Source organism: Aulonocara stuartgranti (genome assembly GCF_965226115.1).
Source record: "Aulonocara stuartgranti genome assembly, chromosome: 17".
NCBI lineage: Eukaryota > Metazoa > Chordata > Actinopteri > Cichliformes > Cichlidae > Aulonocara > Aulonocara stuartgranti.
This window is the reverse complement of record NC_138953.1, coordinates 17,559,852-17,579,482: the sequence shown is the minus strand read 5'-3', so window position 1 is coordinate 17,579,482 and position 19,631 is coordinate 17,559,852. Positions and strand designations below refer to the sequence as shown.

Here is a 19,631-nt window from a genome sequence, read left to right as displayed (position 1 = left end):
CTGTTATGAAGCCAAAGCGTGGTCACACCAAATATTGATTTGATTTAGATTTCTCTTTTGTTTATTCACTGCATTTTGTTGATTGGTGAAAATAAATGATTAACACTTCCTTTTCTGAAAGCATTTTTTCTCTCATCTCCGTTCTTCCTCCTGATCGCCTCTCAGATCAGCACATTTCTCTTTGACCCACCTGTTTCTTTTGACCCTCACCTGCACTATAATCCAGTGGAGAGTGTCTTAAATTGTGGAATCTCACATGAAATCACGGCTTTATTCATATCAGCTCCAAACAGCCTCTGAGCCGTCTCACGTGTCGGGTTTCTCTGGGTGGTGTTGTCAGAAGGAAGGCGCCTTGATGAGGATGACACCGGAGCGTCACTGCTACACGAGGATATACCTCACATCTATCACACCATCTGACAAACGGATCCCGGCTCCTGCCAAGTGTCCCTGCTGAGGGACACCTCCCTGTGGAGCCAGGGACACTTGGCAGGATTTCGGGTGCCTGAAGTTTGTCTGTCAGGGTGAGATGTTAAGCTGTGTTATTGGAACTCTGATATATATCTGTTTTATGTCTTCATATTCCTCTCAGTCTGTTCAACTGTTTGTTTCCTGTTTTACTTTGATAGTTTTGTCTGGTGTCTTATATTGATTTTGACTTCCTGTCTATCTCCTTGTCCCTCCTCGCCTCGTTTAACCAGAACTCTGAGGTACATTTAGTCCTTTGTTTGCTGCTCATATGTGGGTGTTTTCGGTATCTAAGCTCCTCATGCCTGGCGCTGGCTGCACTCGTTTCACGGCTCATCCAAAGGTCTTCTTCAGTCCTGACAGATGACGGGGAGTCAGTGGTATTTAATTTGGAGGCGGATCAAATGCATGAAGGTGTGAGCGGGGCTAAATGATATAGGCGGTTGATGGCTGGTGTCATATGCCACTACCTTTGTCCAGTGATGGTGCTTCAGGTCTTCAGCAGCTCAGAGAACCAAGCAGGACCCTGAGATGTAAATGTTACTGTTCCTGGATCAAGCTCTCCTCACTGAGGAGGACGGAGGCCTGAACATCGTGCGCGACGTGTACAGCCTGGAAATCCAGTAGATCCTTGCTCTAGGTCTGGTGGGTGATCAGCTCCCTCCTGACTGACCTGCTCGTGTCTAGCAGAGCATTTGAAGTGTCCAGGTAACTGCTTTGACCTCCTTTATTCAAGAAAGCATTCAGAGGAAGAGAATGTGTTAAACTACTGATAGAGTACATGTTTGTGCGCTGAATATTGCAGTAATAACACGTATTTCTCACACCTGGGCATGCTTTGAGGTACAAAGCTGATGGAGGGATAAAAGTTCATTGTACACCTGATGTCACTGTGTGGACTCTGAGGGGGAAACACCAGAGCAGCACACTCAGAAATCCTAACCAGCTGCTGGCCCGATCAGCAGACTTTGGTCTTTTATAGCTCACGTGTGTGTGTGTGTGTGTGTGTGTGTGTGTGTGTGTGTGTGTGTGTCTTTAAATAGTTGTGGTCTTTGTGAAGTCTCCCAGGATAAACAACAACATCTCATTTACTCAGCTGCCGTCCATCTGCTCAGACAGAAATCAGGTTTGAGCTTCCAGTGAAGTTCGGGAGCAGCTGATCAGTGACTGAATGAGCTCTATCTTCGCTCCATCCAGCAGGTGCTCGGGGTGGATGTTTGTGTGACAGCAGGCTGTTGTTCTGTTTCTTCTTGTAAACTTCAGCTTCATGAAGAGCTTTTACAAAAGTGACCCACTCAAAAGGCAGTCCAAAAATATTTTTTCAGGCTTTTATTTTGAAAAAACACTCCTTCCTGTAGTGTTTAAAATGCTTCACGAGTAAAATCAGACTGCGAATTGCTTAAATGCACTAAAAAGGGTAAAATCTACTTTATGTTATGTTAAATTCAGCTTCCTGCAGTCAGAGTTCACCTCATGTTCATTTCTTCCCCCGATACTAAACGACCTACATATACTTTCCTGCTCTGCTCACATCCAGCTGCCTGTTTTCATACTGTGCCAGGGCAGCTTTGCATGATTCACAGTTCAAAATGTTATAATAGTGCTTCTTTATCTGATCCTGCGTGTCGGTGCAGCCCGTCAGTTCATACTCTGTCGGAAACAAACTGTTTTAGCTCTTTTCACTTTACAGCTAACCTTCTTCTGATTGGCCAGTTTCTGGAAGCGTGCTGAGGGACACTACCCAGTAACTGTGAACAGCACTGCCTGATTTTGTTTTTCTTTTGTTTGTTTGTTTTTTTGTTTGGGGGGGAGGGGTATCAGCCTGAGTCAAGATGACGTGGTGATGGTCGTGAAAAGAAATTTGTAATCTGAGAGTGTTTGAAGCTTTGTTGATATTCACTGTGAAAAATATACAGAGCCTTTAAAAGTCCCTTTTCTCAGTTTGAATGTTGAAGATTGAGGTTTTCTTTGTTTCGTCTGCCTTCGTATCGCAGGCGTGACCTCGCTTTGACCTCTGTGTGACTGCAGCTCAGCAGATAGTAGAAATCCTCCCACACAGACGTGAACATCAGCGTACCAGCCTGCGCCTTGGACGGGTGCTCACACAAACTATCTGCACTCCATCAGTCTGTCACGACCTCATTTGTCCTTTTAAACCACCTTCAGTTTACTGAGGTCACACTGTGAGGGCTCAAAGGAAGCCTGGCCTCAGACTGTCTGACACCAGTCTGCTTCCAGTTAAACCAGTGATGGAGACATTCAGACTTTCTCCTGATCTTGGATTGTTTAACTCTCCTTTTTCAAATTGAGCTTGACAGGAATCCGATGAAAGGATGAGTAACTTTCACTCTTCAGAGAGGAAGAGGACGCGGTGATGTCAGGCTGGTGGTTAAACCACCTGTAAAAGCAGACTGTGGACATTGGTGAGTCCAAGCATAGGTGATCTTCCTCTCATAGTCACAGAGTGGAGTTTACAGCAGTGACTCTATTCTCAGGGCTGCGTTTTAAAAACGTGCAGATAAAGAGCGACAGCAGACTGGACGCCATGTCAGCAGGTAGCCGGAGGATTGGCTGGCAACTTGTTTTAACTTCCTGTTGTTGGACTCCTGCAGAGCTCAGACCCTCCTCTTTAATTCTTTCCCTACATCGTCATCCTCGTTCTTTGCTTTTTCCACCCTCCCTCCATGTCTTCCTCTCTCCACTCTGCAGCTCATAAAGCCTTTCTTTCTAAATGTCACATTACACAGCTTCTCCGTCACCCTCGAGCTTGTTCTGGAGGAGGAGGAGGTGATGGAGGAGGTGACGGGGGGGCTGTTTTCCTCTCACGCTGCAGGCTTTCTATCAGGACTCCATTGTTTCTAGGTGGCCTGTTTGTTTGGTAACCAATGACGACCGGCGAGCGTGGCTGTCGGACATTAACGAACAGATGAGTTGTTGTGCGGCTGGCAGAGTCCTGATTTTAGAGCCTTTGGGGGTTTTTACAGAAAACTCACCTCGACTCAGCTTCTGTTTACAGGACGCGGCGCTCAGAGCACGTGTAGCTCAAACCCACCTTCTCCAAATTATAAATCACTTTTTTTGAACACACATTCACATTTTCCAGAAAGCCTTCCAGCCACAGGAAATAAGAATCAGTGGTGACGATCATGTCTGAATATGAGCTGATATTTATTTCTGTGCTTCACCATAAACTATTTAAATGATCGCAGAATAAACTGTGTTTATCAGGCAGGGAAGGCCAGGCCAACTGCTGCAGCAGCTCCTGTTTCCTGGGGAAAGATTACAGCGACACTCCAAACACATTTCCTCTCTGGACACCGGACCGGGCTAATCTCTGGGCTCCGAGTTTCCTGAGGGGTGAAGAAAGGTCATCTGAGCTCAGAGAAGGAAAATATGATTTAATGACTGGGAACAGACGCAGTGGTGTTTCCATCACCTCAGAGGACATCACACTGAGATTTATTTCCTTCAGGCTTAACCTTAAACTAACCTTAATCTCACTTTAAAATAACATTAATCCCAGGAGACACAGAACAATTTATCTGCCTTACAGAGGCTGCTGTGGTTTCAGACATGCAGAGTCGTGTTTCAATCATTTCCAGCAGGAAGATATTAAAGAAAACTTATTTTCATTAGACTTAACTTAATGTCAGTTTAAACCTTAATATAACTTAATATAAAATATCTTTATTTGGGCAGAGTCAGGACCTTACATTGAGTTTTTTTTTTTGAATACTTTTTAATTTTACTCTTTTTAAACAAATATCTGTACTTTCTACTCCTTAAATTTCCAAAGCAGACTAATTACTTTTGCCATAACACATTTGAGGGGAGTTATTATGTCATCACTCACATCAGTTCCTCACGTCAAACACATGAAAGGAAATCCTGTTCACTTATTAATCTCCAGGAGATGTGGCATAAAAAGAGATGACTATGCCAAAGTCACAGGTTAAAGTGGGACAGTGTTTTTTTGTGTGTGGGGTGGGGGGTGGGGGTTACCACAACCACTGCAGGTGTCCATAAGCTGTGTGTTTGTGGTACTTCAGCATCTAGTCTTCGTTTTTTTAAAATCAGATATCAGGTCTGTACATGTGAAATTATGTTTTTTCATATTGTGAAACATGCTGCTAAACAAACTGAGGCAGACAAACTGTGTTATTTGAAATCCTCTGCAGGTTAGTGCAGGATAAATAGGTTAGTTTTCTGCACTGTGATGGATTTAAAGTAGGGGTGGGAATTTAACACGTTAATTGCTATTCATTTTTTTTTTTTTGAACAAATAACACATTCAAAAAAATAATGCATTTAATTGCAATTTGTATTCCAAGCAAAGGGGAACTTTTGTCAATGCACAATTTCCTGGTATACTGAATACACTGAGGCACACATCAGAGCGACTGTGCTTGACCCATGCTTTAAGGATTTAGAGTGTCTTGCAAGGGGAGAGCGAAAAGAGGTTTGGACCAGCCTTGAGGCCGCTGCAGGAACAGTGTAAAGATGCCACCACAAAGGAGCCAGCAAAGACAAAGAGCCTCCTCTTCTCTTCGTTGTTTTCAGACTCTGATTCAGATGAGGAAGCCCTGTGTAACAGGGCCCTGAGTTTGTACAGAGCAGAATCCACCATCAGCAAGACAGACTGCCCGCTGCAGTGGTGGTCCAGTCGAGCAGGGACCCACCCACAGCTGTCTGTCCTGGCCTGCAAGTATTTGATTAGTCCTGCCACTTCTGTCAGATGTGAGAGACTGTTCTCAGTTGCAGGTCACAGTAACAAAAAAGAAAGCTACCTTCAGCTCAGAAAATGTGAACAGACTAGTTTGTCTAAGTAACTGGCTGAAGAAGACGGACAGTAAATAACCATGGAGGTATTGTGAGTCCAGTGGGTTTGTTATGTTTTGCACTAAAATGTTCAATGATCACACTGTTTTAACCTAATGTACAAAATAAGGTTACTTAGAGTTTAAAGGTGAAGCTGTTGAAATAACCTTTTATGTTTCTGCCTTATCTTTTTTAAGAAGAAAACCTGCACTTTATGTTGACATTTTTATTATTATTATTATTGTAAGACAATACAATTTTGAAAATGTACTTAAAATGGCACTTTATTGTTAAGTCTGCCCAATTTTGAACAGGGATGTTAGGTTTCTCTGTTTTGGATTGAGTTAAATCCTTTTTTTTCTTCCAGAAATTAAAAGAGGTTGAGTTACAATACATGTCCATGTCTATTATTTGATTCTGTCACCCACTAAAACCCTTTTCAATTTAAAAAAAAAAAAAAAAAAAAAAGCACTCTTGGACAAATTTTCTTGTGTGATTAAATGCGATTATTCGAGATTAATTAATTATAAAGTCGCTAATTAATTAGATTAATTTTTTTGACCTAATGACAGTGTGTGACTGGTGCACAGTGGCTGTGGTTTCATGGTCAGAGTAACTTTACATCAAGTGTAGCAGAGACTCATTCACTGAATTCCACCTTCATACCAACTTTAGCACTCAGTAGAAATCGTCATATCGTCGTCACCCCCCCCACACACACACACACCTGAATCCACTTGAACCCCTGACTGTACACATTGACTGTACCTGTTTAGAGGTAAAGTCACCCTCTACAATGCAGGCAACAGAAATATAGATTTATTTATTTTTTCCTTCTTTTTCTTCCAGTTCAAACTGAAAATAATTAGGATTAAAAAAGTTAGATTAAAGTTTGTATTCCCATCTACTGACATTATTTTATCATTATGTTGATATAGCACAAGGTTCAGTTAGCATTGTGCAAGACATAGAAATGTCTTCCAAAGATCTGCTTATACTTTCTTACTTTTTTACTTTTAATTAAGTATAGAAGTAAAGTTAAATCAGTACTTCACCTTTTTGTGGTGTGTTTCTAACAGTAGTACCTGTACTTCTGCTTAAGTACAGAATGTCTTTACTTTTGCCAACTCTGGTCAGAGGCCTTAAGAAGATCATTTGTAACCTTCACTAAAGCTGTTTCTGTGCTGCTATGAGCTCTGAAACCTGACTGAAACTCTTCGGATAAGCCATTGCTCTGCAGATGATCTGTTAGCTGTTTGACAACTACTCTTTCAAGGATTTTTGAGATAAAAGGAAGGTTGGAGGCCTGTAATTAGCTAATACAGCTGGGCCAAGTGTAGGGATGGGTATCGTTTTGGTTTTATCCGATACCGGTGCCAAACCGGTACTTTTGAAACGGTGCCGGTGCTTAAACGGTGCTCAAACCAGTGCTTAAAGAATGGAGAGCACAAAATTGGTCCAAAAACCTCTCATGTTCAGCTGGTTTTTTGTAAAAAGATAACAATGTTAGCCTTTTCTGCAGCTATGGGACATATATGGTATCACTCTTGGCTGGAAGCAGTGCTTAAACAATGGACAAACACAAACTTTGTCCAAAAACTTCTCATGTTTAACTGTTTTCCACTTTTTCTTTGGTCATTTTAGCCTTTTTGGCCAGGGTGAAGGGAGTATCTGCCATCAAACAAGAGGACAGCCGCATGTAGCTATGATGATGTTTGCTAGTTCACCTTACATGCATTAATGTAATAACGTGGTTAGCCTACTCAACGTAAATTACACACGAACAACATTAAGCTACTCACGCAGAGAAGAACGGCTGCTGCTGCATCATCATCCGTCATCATTTCTGCTACACTGGCAGGGCAAGGGGCCAGGACTCTCCTCTTTGGGTTTTTGGGGGATGATGCTAACTCCGGGTCCGATAACAGGCACCACACCCGCAGTAGATGTGCTCGGTGTGAGGTCTCGCAGAAAGCTATCAAATACGGCGCATTTCTCGGCTTTTAAAAAAAAAAACGCTATGCGTCGCCAGGTGTTTCATCGGATTTGAGGTGTTACCTCCTTTGACAGTATCACAGTATCAGCTTAAAGCACTTGTTGCAGGCTGCTGAGTTTGCATATTTTGCTGTGAAGTACAACCAGACTTTTGACCGCTTCGCCTTGGGCATTTTTAATCTGTAGCTCTGCTCTAAAAGAACATACGTACCTGGACCCGCCTACTATCCTCGGAAACGTAAAATGATTGGCTAGAATCTAAAGTGTATCACAGCTCAGGAAAAAAAAAGCACCGAAATAAAGCACCGAAATGTGCGCTGCTTTTCGGTCTGGTTACTACCGTTTACCCGGTACCCATCCCTAGCCAAGTGCTGGCTTTTTAAGTAAAGGTTTAAATACTGCCAGCTTGAAGGCCTGTGGTACATAGCCAATTATTAGAGATAGGCCGATCATATTTAAGATTGAAGCATTAATTAATGGCAGGACTTCTTTGAGCAGTTTTGTAGGAATGGGGTCAAAAAGACACGATGGTTTGGAGAAGTAATTACTGAAGTTAACTCAGAAAGATTAATTGGAGTAAAAGACTAAATAAATAGTGTTACATCTGTGCGAGGATTATGAATATTTCTTTCTCTAATAGTTAAAATTTTATTTGTGAAGAAGTTCATTAAGTCATTATTACTAGTTGGTCTTTAGTTTGTCTCTTTGGGAGCTGACACAGGCGATGGGGCTTTGGGGGGATAACAGGAGAGAAGCTGCATAGAGGCGTGTAAGACTGCAACTCTGTTTCCTGGTCCAAACTCTGGATAGTCACATTTTGGTGGTTTTAATAAATTTGACCAGATTTCTAGAAATGAAAGCTGCTCCATCCAATGTGGGACGGATACCATCTCTCCTAACAAGACCAGGTTTCCCTCAGAAAGTTACCCAATTATCTATAAAGCTCACATCATCAAAATAAGCTGGCAGGCAGTGTTCGTGTTGCTTGTATGTGGTAATGTGAAGTTAAAGGCGCTGAAAACAGCCAAAGCGTGAGTGAAACTCCAGCTGTGTGTTTAGAAGTTGGTTTCCTCGCCTCCTGATTGGGTAGGCCTTCAGAAATTTTAACAACACTCAGGGGGAAACACAAGGTTTTCTGCTGTTTTAAAGACGACATGTTCACATGCCAAGCTGACCTCAATATAGAAAGAAAGCAAATTCACCTGAGAATTCAGGTGTGTGACAGAAAACAACAGCAGTGTTCAGCAGAGCAGGAGAAATGTGTCTGAGGGTGTCCTCCATCAGATTCCTGTTAATGTGTGTGTGTGTGTGTGTGTGTGTGTGTGTGTGTGTGTGTGTGTGTGTGTGTGTGTGTGTGTGTGTGTGTGTGCGCGCATGTGTTTCCTATTTAAACTGACCTCATTCCTCAGAGCGGGGGCTGCATGACATCATGCTGCTCGCTGCTGTCGATGGATGAAACTTTTCTGCACGATGACAGAAAAAAATAAGTCTCCTGATGTCTGAAAGATAAACAGAGAGCAGACGTGAACTTTTATTTTGGCACTCTTTGGCAGAACAGGAAACTGGGTCACGAAATGTTGGAAATCAAATTCAGCTGAACGTGACTTTAAATTAATCAAAACCAGCTGTTAACATCTGTTCACTGATGCTCCACACGTCACAGAATCAAAATACCACAACAGCGCACGTAAAAGTATAAAAATATAATCATCTACAGTCATGATACAAAGAAAGTTAAAAACAACCTCATAAGAAAAAACAACCATGACACATTACACCGTGTCTTTATTTAATTAATGAAACTAAGTCCATCTCATATTTCAGCAGCAGTAAGTTGCACTGATGGTTCCTGTGTGACTTCATCAGTCCGTCTCATCTCTGCGGGGGATTTTTAGTCCACTCTTTTTCACAGCCATGCTTTAGTTCATTGAGGTTTGCAGCATTCATTCATGCACAGCTCTCTGAGCTCTGCAGCCCTTCTAAACAGCCATACCTGTTAGTCTTTTTCTAATTGTGCTGTCATGAACTTTGACTTTTAACCTGCTAACTGATGCTTGTAGAGTCTGACATGTAGTTCTTGGTTTTGTTGCTCAGTCTGACCTCAGGGTGGATTTGCTAGAGCACTCAATCCTGGAAAGACACTCACATTAAAACACCTGAATGACTCTGTATTTATTTCAGACTCCAAAGCCATCGTGGATGGGAATCTGAAGCTGATCCTGGGTCTTATCTGGACCCTGATCCTCCACTACTCCATCTCCATGCCCATGTGGGAGGACGAGGATGACGAAGACGCCAAGAAACTGACTCCTAAACAGCGTCTGCTGGGCTGGATCCAGAACAAGGTGCCCCAGCTCCCCATCACCAACTTCCACCGAGACTGGAGGGACGGCAAGGCGCTGGGAGCTCTGGTGGACAACTGCGCCCCCGGTAGGATCCCGCTGACACTGCACACAGTGTGCAGAGACGCTGATGTTTAAGTTAAAAATGATCAGTAAAAGTAGTTTAAATGTTTTAAGACAGGAAGCTGACTGAGTTTGGTTTTCTTTAAAACGTTCCTGTGATTTAAAGAAAAGCGGCTGCTGTTTTCCTGGAAGCTGAGGAAAGCTTCCAGGAAAATATAGACGCTGTCAAATAAAAACTTTCCCTGAAGCCGTCAAACTGTCAGTTAAAGTGAACATGTGCTTAAATAATCTGTGAGCTGATGTGAAGCAGCTGCTAAATCTAAACTATCGATTTGTTCCTGTGTCAAAGTTTTCTCCAGAAAACCTGATATTTAACTTCCTGTATCGATGTCTGGAGGGTTTGGTCATCGGCTGAGTGCTTCGCTCTGGAACTGATCCAGCCCCACTAACCTGGAGTCAGGCTGTAAAAATGTCTTGACTTTGCAGGAAAAGTTGAAATCTTCACATGGAAGTTTGTACAGCACACTTGGGGAGGAGGAGGAGTTAATCCTCTTATCAGCTTCAGGCTCAGAGTGTTTCTGTGTTTCTGCTTCATGTCAGCAGCTTCAGGAAACAAGCAGCAGCTGAAATCTGCAGTTTCTGCTCTGATCCTCATCAGAGAGCAGCGAAGGACAAATATGTATAACTCATCAGCTTTAACGTTCAGCTAATTTTGAGTTTTTCAGTCCAGGGTGAGGTGTGCCGGATATTTTCTGATCTCATTTTTGAGTTTGTGAAGCTTATTATGCAGCCAGAGGCTCGTTACCTTTGTGGAAATGTGTTCAAGTAATTTATGAGGACAAAGTGTGTGTGCTCAGGGCTGATTACAAGAAACTGGCTGAACATATTGTTCCATATTTTTTGTTTTCATCATCATTTCTCTCTGATTAAGGTCTAACAGAAGAATCCTCCTGTTTTATGTTTAATAACAGTCACATATTTTATTCATGTTTTCTGCTCCAGTTTCATAAATGCTTTTTCTTTTTCTCTTTCATCATCGGAAACTTTTATCTTTAATATTTCCGTATAACAGACCTGCATTAACTAACTGCAACACCTCCCCCATTTCCAGTTCATAGTCAGCACTTAACTGTGAAAATATTTACAAATAATTCAAAGTGCATTAAAATAGAAATGTTGAGAAGATCTTGTTACTTTGACTCTGTAAGTCTGACCCTCGACGAGGTTTGATGATGAGCGTCTGCTGCCTCTGTTTGTATGTAAAACCAACAAGAACTGAAACGAGTAAACCGGCTCAATCAAAATAAAACCTGTAATAACTAAACCTACAGTTTCATTACAAAGCTGGTTTCTCCTAGATTACAAAGTAAACCCGTTCATCCATTTATAAATATAAAATACAGACATAATTACAACAAATTTTAGACATTTGTTTGTTTTCTCAAGAATATTCTGTAATTTCACAGTGAAGCATATGCGAGTTAGAGAAAATTGTGCACATGAAACAGAAGTAGTCAAAGTGTCTTTTAATTATAAAGTACTCTGTTGTCAAAGTCCATAAAGAGCCCATATCACATATTTTTATGTTCATAATTTAATATGTGGCATAAATCGAATATGTAGTTTTTTTTCATGTTAGTTTGATATTAACTCCCAAACTTTGTCTCTTATGGAAATGAACTCGTGTCAGACATGTTCTGAGTTTCTAAAGCTTGAACAAAAAGGAACTCGCTACACAAATCAAGGAAAAATAAATCTTATTTTGAAATATTTTCTCTGCAAACTGTTAAGCAGGAGCTCATCGGATGTTCTGCAGCAGAGGCGACTCAGACTGAACGTCGTCCTGCAGGACAGACTAGTCTCCTGTACATAATGAAACCTCTCTGTCTGTGCTGCCTTCAGGTCTGTGTCCCGACTGGGAAACATGGGATCCCAGTCAGCCAGTGGAGAACGCCCGGGAAGCCATGCAACAGGCTGATGATTGGCTGGGAGTGCCACAGGTAACACCTACCTGCGCACGGACTGCAACACATTCAGTGTCTGTTCTCTGAGTTTCTTCTTACTGATTAATGAGAAAATCAGAGCCAAAATCTAGGAAACAGCTACAAAATAAAAGCCTCTGCTTCACTGAACATGGATGAATCAGGGATAAGTTGACCTGTATGCTGTTTATATCTGCCGGTGAGCTTTGTGGTTCCTTTGAATTCAGGCTCAGAGGATATATTTGTTACGATTAAATTGAACTTCAGAAATAGCAGTCGTGGTTGAGCCATGATCCATGTGGATGATTCACACGCTCGACTCTATTTTCAGCCTGCAGAGATGTGAGCAGGCTGCAGTTTAAATTAGCAGCAGAGCAGATGAGTCAAAGCGATTGTTCACTCAGTAGTCTGAGGCACGAAGTCAGAGTCTGAGTTCAGCTGCTGCCTAATTTCTGCAGGTCGGAGGTGAATTAAGCCTCTCTAATTTCCCAGAAAGTTTAATCATAAAATTCAACTGCCAGAGTCATTTAAATGAGAAACGCAGAAATTTTTTAGTCAGAACTTGTAAAGAGAGGAATAATGTATAAATGTTTTCACAAGAAATTAGAGGGAAATGATTTGGTAAGGAGCGCTTAAGTGGAAAAAACACATAACGATGACAATAATGATAAAACTCTTTGCACTGTTCTCAGGTTGATTCAGGCGGTTTTCCTCTGAGATTTCAGACGTCTTCTCACTCTCCTTCGCTGAGCAAGCAGCTGTTTACCATTTCACCGACCCCTCACGTGTTCTGTTCTTTTGTTATTTATGTAATTAAAAAACAGATTTTCTGATCAGATGAAACCATTCATTTTGATTTCCCTCCAGTTTCTCTTCCATGGAGGATTTTGGACTCGACTCCCTCAATCTCTTATGAACTCACTCACTTCAGCTGTTGGAGATTAGAGACGTCTTTATCGAGGCCATCTGATGTGTTTCTGGCAAAATGAAATCGTTTTTAAGTTTCCAGCTGTTATTTTTTAAATAAGTATTTGCAGCTGGAAATGTATTGATTGTAACAGGTTTACTGACATGTTCACAAGCTCATCAGCTAATTTATGTCCTACCACTCAGCTTCACGAGAAAGAGCAGGGCATCCCCTAATCAGAAGGTCGGTGGTTCGATCCTAAGCGCCTCTATTGTGTGTGTGTGTATGTGTGTTTCTGGGTTAGTAAAAAAATGCTTAAAGACGTAAATTATTATAACTTGTTGTGAAAAGTGCTTTGAATGCTGAGTTCGAGTAAATGGTAAATGGTAAATGGCCTGCATTTGTATAGCGCTTTTCTAGTCCATAGGACCCCAAAGCGCTTCACACTACATTCAGTCATTCACCCATTCATACACACATTCACACACTGGCGATAGCAAGCTACATTGCTAGAGTAGAACATTGCTATAAAAGGACCAGTCCATTTAACATAGTTCCAACTTAAAAGCAAAGCAAAGAAATAAAACTGCAACTAAATCAGGAGATGTTAAGCATAATATGAGAAAACAAATTTCTAGCTGCAAAACAATTTTCCTTGAAGGTTTTTAAACTTCTGAAGAAATCGTCAGTAAATGGAAAACTTACCTTACCAGTCACACAGGAGAACCGTTAGCAAGGACATGTAGTTCCAGTTCGATAAAGCTTGAGTGTGTGGCTGCTGTGTGTTGAGCTGATGCAATTTTCGTCTTGTCCTTCCTCTCCAGGTGATTGCTCCTGAGGAGATCGTCGATCCTAATGTGGATGAGCACTCTGTGATGACCTACCTGTCTCAGTTCCCTAAAGCCAAACTGAAGCCCGGTGCCCCCTTGAGGGCCAAATCGCTACACCCCAAGAGGGCTAAGGCCTACGGACCAGGTGAGTGGAAAATGCACAGGAACAAAGTTCATTAATCAAACTTCAAGTTTTATTGAGGTTTTAGAAAAAATTCTGGTAGAATCGACTCATTGGGATTGTACAAAAAAACGTATTGTAATACCTCAAAATTCCATCAATCATTTAGATATTTGTCTCATTACTCAAAACAAAGTTGTTAGGTGTGGCTGTGTGCAGACAGGAATAGGACCCAAGGTGCAGACTCCGGAGACAGAACTTAAACCAAAACAGCTTTAATGCTGAACTCAAACATAACATAACTGGGGAAAAAAGGTCAAAAATAAACTCACACCGGCGGATTGACAAAACACACAGCAAAATAAACAGTAGATTGCGACACAGACACTAAGAAACACAGGGCTTAAATACACAGAGGGAGCAATCAGGGAATGAGTAACAGGAGGGAAACACAGCTGGGACAAATTAGAACTGATGAGACCAAAGAAGCGTAACCTGAACACACTGAGATAAGACAGAGACCTTCAAAGTAAAACAGGAAACACATAACACAGACTGAACAAAGACACAGACTCACATGCAGGCACTACAAAGGGAACAGAGACGTGGGAACAGGGCAGACACAAACACTGACTGAACACGGGGATATAGGAACTTAAGATACACATAGACGCGAACTAGACAAGGGGATGCAGGTGATAGGGGAGACATAAGCCATAAGACGGAACTCAAAGAAACCAAAAACTAGAAAGTATAAATAATAACATAAACTCAAACACCCTGGGTCAACGACCCAGGCATCCTAACAAAAGTATCTAATCTGAGGATGTCTTTGGGCTTATTTAACTCCTTTTTTTGTTTCATAGATGAAACACTGAAGTGGAAAAAGATCATTGCTAAATTTCCAGAATATTAAAATGTTTAATAAATGCAGATGCACATTTAAACTGAAATCATGCTCAAATAGCAATTTTATTTGTACTGTTAGCTGAATTAAAACAAGTTTTCTAAATATGTTATCGACATCAGCACATTACGGCCCTAAATCCAGAAACAGTCAACTTTATTGTAGCTTCTGTTATTAACACGGTAATACCACATCTGAAAAACGATGTCGCCATTTACGTAGTTCGATGCTATCGGAGGACTTTCACAAACATTTCCATTCATTACTTCAAACAATAAAGTTACGTGTGATCGCTGTGTTTGCAGGTATCGAGCCTCGAGGTAACATGGTTCTGAAACCAGCAGAGTTCCTGGTGGAGACGGTGGAGGCTGGACTGGGAGAAGTTCTAGTTTATGTGGAGGATCCAGAGGGACACACAGAAGAGGTGCAAACACACCCTCACATTAATTTAAAAGGACACAAAAGTTAAATATAACTGAGATTATGCTGCATCATTTCTGTCTCCATCAGGCCCGAGTCATCCCCAACAACGACAAGAACCGAACCTACTCTGTGGTCTACCTGCCCAAAGTGGAGGGGCTTCATAAAGTAAGAAGCTCTCACTGTAAGGCTGAAAGAAGTACAGTGGTTCTTATGTTATTGATCAGAAATACAGGGCCATGGTTCCCAACGTTCTTCATCTGATGGACCTGCACAGCCTATAACATGGACCCAGAGCCCTTCATGTTTGAAGGGGAACCCATTTACATTGGACAAGGATGACTTTACCATTTAAGATAAATAAATACAAATACAAATAAATGTCATCATCCACAATCATTAGCATAACTGTTCACTGACTCATCAATAACTGCATTCTCTTTCACCATTAATTATCACTTTTAATCATGTATGCATATCTATTTGCTACCATTTATCAGTTCCTTTTAACTTTAACTGGTGATGTCTGCTCAATTTTGGTCTCTGTAATTTTTTTAATGTTTATGTTTGAGCTAATCTTTCTGCAGAAGAACTCCCTGTGATGCTTATACCCCTGATTGGGGAATACTGAACCAATGACATGTATAACTCACATGGATCATGTGTGGATAAAGGAGCTGTTTCTTGTGTTGTCCTTTTGACAGGTTCTGAATGTTTCCTGGTTCCTTTGTCTTAGCTTTTGTTTAATTCATGGAAACACAAATTTATGTTTGTGAACCTAACAGGCCTTTGCGGTCCTCTTCCACTCAGGTAAAGGTGTTGTTTGCTGGTCAGGACATCGACAGAAGCCCCTTCATTGTAAATGTTTCAAAAGCCATGGGCGGCGACCCAACCAGAGTTCAGGCCCGCGGGCTGGGACTGCAGCCAACGGGAAATGTGGCCAACAAACCTACATACTTTGATATTTACACTGCAGGTAAGTCTCATTGTATTGTTAGTTTGTCTGAGCTACATTCCCTTAATAAAAGAAAATTGATGAAAAGTTTTTCTTCCATCATTACTCTTGAAAGAACAAATTAAAACCAAAATTATGCACAAAAACATTTTGTGGTCTCTCGGAGGGACTCTGACTCTATATTTCCATTAGCTCTGGGTATCCACTGCTATATTTCCTGCAGATGACCTTCATTGTCTGATACTGTTCCAGTGACTGTCACATTCCTCCTCCATTGTTTAAAGGTCTTGTTATTCTCTGTCCGTACACCAGGAGCGGGTGCTGGAGATGTGGGCGTCATCATTGTGGACTCAAATGGCCGCAGGGATACAGTGGAGATTGTCCTGGAGAACAGAGGCGACAGTGTATTTCGGTGCACCTATGTCCCTGTCCTGGAGGGACCTCATGTCGTCTGTGTGACTTTTGCTGGGCAGCAGATTCCCAGAAGTCCTTTCACTGTCCACATCTCCGAAGGTGGGCTATTAACATTTACTTTATGTCTACAACACTACAAACTGACCTTTCTAACTCTTTCCTGCATTCTAGGTGCTAGGCAGTTCCTTCAGTGATTTAAAATGAAAACCACAATTTTGTCCTAAAGTCCTATCTTATATGTAATTCTTTAAATCTGCAGATATATTTTTATTTCATTCATTTAATATAGTCAACTTAAATATTTACAATATTTATTTTAAACATTTAACTGACCCTGTCTCTTATTGTAATACATTCACCAGCACAGATCTCTGATCAGCATGCGTGTAACATTAAACTTCAATGGATTTTGTAACAGGAACCTTTGGTATCGTCCAAGTCCAGGTCTTCTGAGATTGTCTGTGCTTCCTTTATGGTTCACTCTATGGACTTTCATGTTTTTAGGCTGTGGTGTTTGATCACCTCTGGTTTGCTGGAACAGGATGTGGATATTTATATGGACTGGATTATGTCTGACTTGGCTGTTCTTGATCTGGGATTTGGCTACTTTTGGTTAGGACTTGTAAGTCATGTTTGGAGCGTTCCTAATTTGTCTTAATTTGGAGCCTAAATTTAGGGTATTATTGGCAACTTGGTCTTGTCTTGTAATTTGTTGCAGAAGTAGCCTTGGGATGTCATGTTGGATTAAACTAATTTGGAATTAGATGAGGGGATTTTTCAATATTGAACTTAAGAATCGTGAAATGTGATTTCCAAGGATTTAAGATATAAATCAGGACCGTGTTGATCCAGGACACTGAGTTTGGGAATAGCTTACCTTAATTTGAAGTCTAACTTGACTTATCTTTGAAAATGGGACTAGCCTGATTCAACTGACTTGAGAAAATTCCTGTGACTTGAGACTAACTTTGCAGAATTAATGCAGAATTAAACTTTATCCCAACTGTCTACGGGTTTGATTTATGTTGGTTAGGTGGTTAGGTCTGGAATAGTTTGTTTTGGGTTGACTGGATTTCCTATGTTTTATTTAGCGTTGGTTTGTTGGTTGTGTTTGATTTGTTTTAGTTTTGTTTGGATTGATTTGGCTCGTTTGCTTTATTTTAGTGCATTTGGGTTGGGTTATTTTGGGTTTGCTTAGTTTTCGTTTGGTTTGGGTTGGGTTGATTTGGTTGAATTTGGAGAGTTCGTCTTGCTTTGGTGACGCTGCCCTTTAACCGATCTGGGTTCTGTCCTCCTTGTGCCGATGTACAAATGCATCATACTGTTATTCCCTCCTTCAGTTTCACAGAGTGTCCCTCCTCCTGGGTCTCCAGTGCAGATTGTACCTCAGTCCATACGCACCCCACCTGCTGACAAGACCAGGAGAGCTCCTCCTCCAACACCACCCAAACCCAGGCGACCAAGTTAGTACAGGCCATTGACAGGATGCAACTGGAGCCTGCCTGCGCTAGCCTGGTCTTTTCGACTCAAACTGTCTTCACTTTGGCCCCATATGGATGGGGGTTCCCTGCCTTACAGCATGTCCTGGCACTGCTTCATCCTGAGCAGCTTGTTCTTTTTCTACATCTCAGAAACTGAATGTGGTAGTCTAAAGCCCTTTTTGAATGGCATCAGAAATAATTAGGAATTATTTAAGTTCATCATTATTTTATCATTATTATTTTATTACACTTTAGTTCTGTAGAAATTCAAGCTTAATAATTTACATTTGGGTTGGTTGTGGTGTTCTGGGATGCATTTTGTCAAAACTATCTATCCTGAGAACATGTTGTTAGGTCAGTAGGTTGATAAAAGCAGCAAAGAAAGCAATTCCAAGTAACTCAAGCTATTTACTGCTCAGTTTTTTGTTTTTGTTTTGTTTTTTTAGCTCCATTGCCCACAGATTCAACTTTTGTGTCAGCAAAAATCCAGAATATTCTCCTGAGTGGGTTAGTATGTGTGGTGGGTCACGTCTTGTAAACATTTGGAGACTTTTGTTTGATTTAGATGGTTAACAAAAAATCTACAAGAACCGTTGAGGGCTGGAAAACGACACTGACAAAGTAGCCCAAGAACAGCTCAGATTTTCTTGGTATCACTTTTAATTTTAAGAAATTTTGTAGAATTGAACAGGGTTCAACTATATAAGGAGGTATTAAGAAAAAGTGTGTTATGAAGAAGATTCTGGGTTGTTTTATTGGTTTGAATCTGTAATTTGAATAACAACTAAACAGAATAAGAAGTGTTAATAACATCTTAGCAAAACAACAAAATTAACCACTTTAAAATAAAGTGGTTAGCAAGTGACTTCACATAATTATATATAATCAAAGAAGAGGCTTAAATGCCAGAGTGATCTTCTACTTGCTCCTCCCCAACATCATCATCAACCCTGCCTGTTCTTCCTCACGTCGCCTCCAGTAACTCTTCCTTCTGCAGCTAACCGACGCTCTATCCTCTGAGTGCATCGTGTTCTCAAATCTGATGCTTCAAACTTAAGTTTAAGTTTAAAGAACATATCAATCTATAGCAAGTTTTTCCTTCTGTTTGCTATTAAGTTTGTGTGTATTTTGTATTTTTCTTGAATCTTCAGCTCTGAATTCTGATTTCATCACGTCTTCCTCTTTGCTGCTTTTCCCTTTCAGCCTCAGCAAACTGCATTTTATGGCGCTGATCAGCTGACTAATGAGAAACTCGTGCTGTTCTGTGTGTGTGTTGTTAGTATATTTTAGTTAGAATCACTGTGTACTGTTGTACACACAGTAATCATTTGAGTTCAATCAGCTGTGCACTGATCAGTCTGAGACAGTAAATGAGTAACCTGTGAGATTAACTATTAATTTCTGAGACCAAATTAACTCCAACTCAGCCCTCCATTTCAAGCTTCATAGCTCCTCCATGATAGCAGCCGACTTTATGGCTTCAGCTGGAGGAGGCAGTTGGACAGATAAGACAGATTCTGATGATTCTCCAGGCGATTCAGTGTAGGATTACATAGGAAGTATGAAACAGGCTCTGTGTGTTTGTGTGAGTTTCATTATCATTTGAGCATCGTTTCCCAGTCTTAACCTCCATCTGACTGATCCTTGCAGCCTGTAACCCAAACGCCTGCAGAGCATCTGGCAGAGGTCTGCAGCCGAAGGGTCTGAGAGTGAAAGAATTGGCAGATTTCAGAGTTTACACCAAAGGAGCCGGCAGCGGGGAGCTCAAAGTCACCGTAAAAGGACCAAGTAAGACAGCAAGACTCACCAACCCACGAGATTCACCAACTGGAGCTAAAATCCCTTTAAGGAAACACATTTAAACACAAAACTGAAGAGAACCCCTGTTATTTTTAGTACAGAACACTGACTATAGCTGATATTTGTGA

General features: G+C 41.2%; 1 protein-coding gene and 1 long non-coding RNA gene across 7 annotated transcripts in view; one reads left to right on the top strand and one right to left on the bottom strand.

Annotated features, from left to right (window-relative positions):
- LOC309691790 overlaps positions 1–7,617 on the bottom strand; it is a 301,080-nt gene extending 293,463 nt beyond the window's left edge. The window contains exon 1 of the long non-coding RNA XR_014272119.1: positions 6,664–7,617. This is a non-coding gene — a long non-coding RNA (uncharacterized lncRNA). The remainder of the gene's footprint in view (positions 1–6,663) is intronic.
- Positions 1–19,631, top strand: part of LOC309691770 (filamin-C-like) — a 60,036-nt gene that overhangs the window by 5,514 nt on the left and 34,891 nt on the right. For 3 of the 6 annotated variants that reach the window (XM_082509702.1, XM_082509705.1, XM_082509701.1), the window contains exons 2-10: positions 9,463–9,711; positions 11,589–11,686; positions 13,400–13,550; positions 14,739–14,857; positions 14,944–15,021; positions 15,664–15,829; positions 16,121–16,321; positions 17,563–17,685; positions 19,354–19,491. In XM_082509702.1, coding sequence (XP_082365828.1) covers positions 9,463–9,711; positions 11,589–11,686; positions 13,400–13,550; positions 14,739–14,857; positions 14,944–15,021; positions 15,664–15,829; positions 16,121–16,321; positions 17,563–17,685; positions 19,354–19,491 — 1,323 coding nt within the window. The remainder of the gene's footprint in view (positions 1–9,462; positions 9,712–11,588; positions 11,687–13,399; positions 13,551–14,738; positions 14,858–14,943; positions 15,022–15,663; positions 15,830–16,120; positions 16,322–17,562; positions 17,686–19,353; positions 19,492–19,631) is intronic. The other 3 variants (XM_082509704.1, XM_082509706.1, XM_082509703.1) reach the window with 1 other exon arrangement.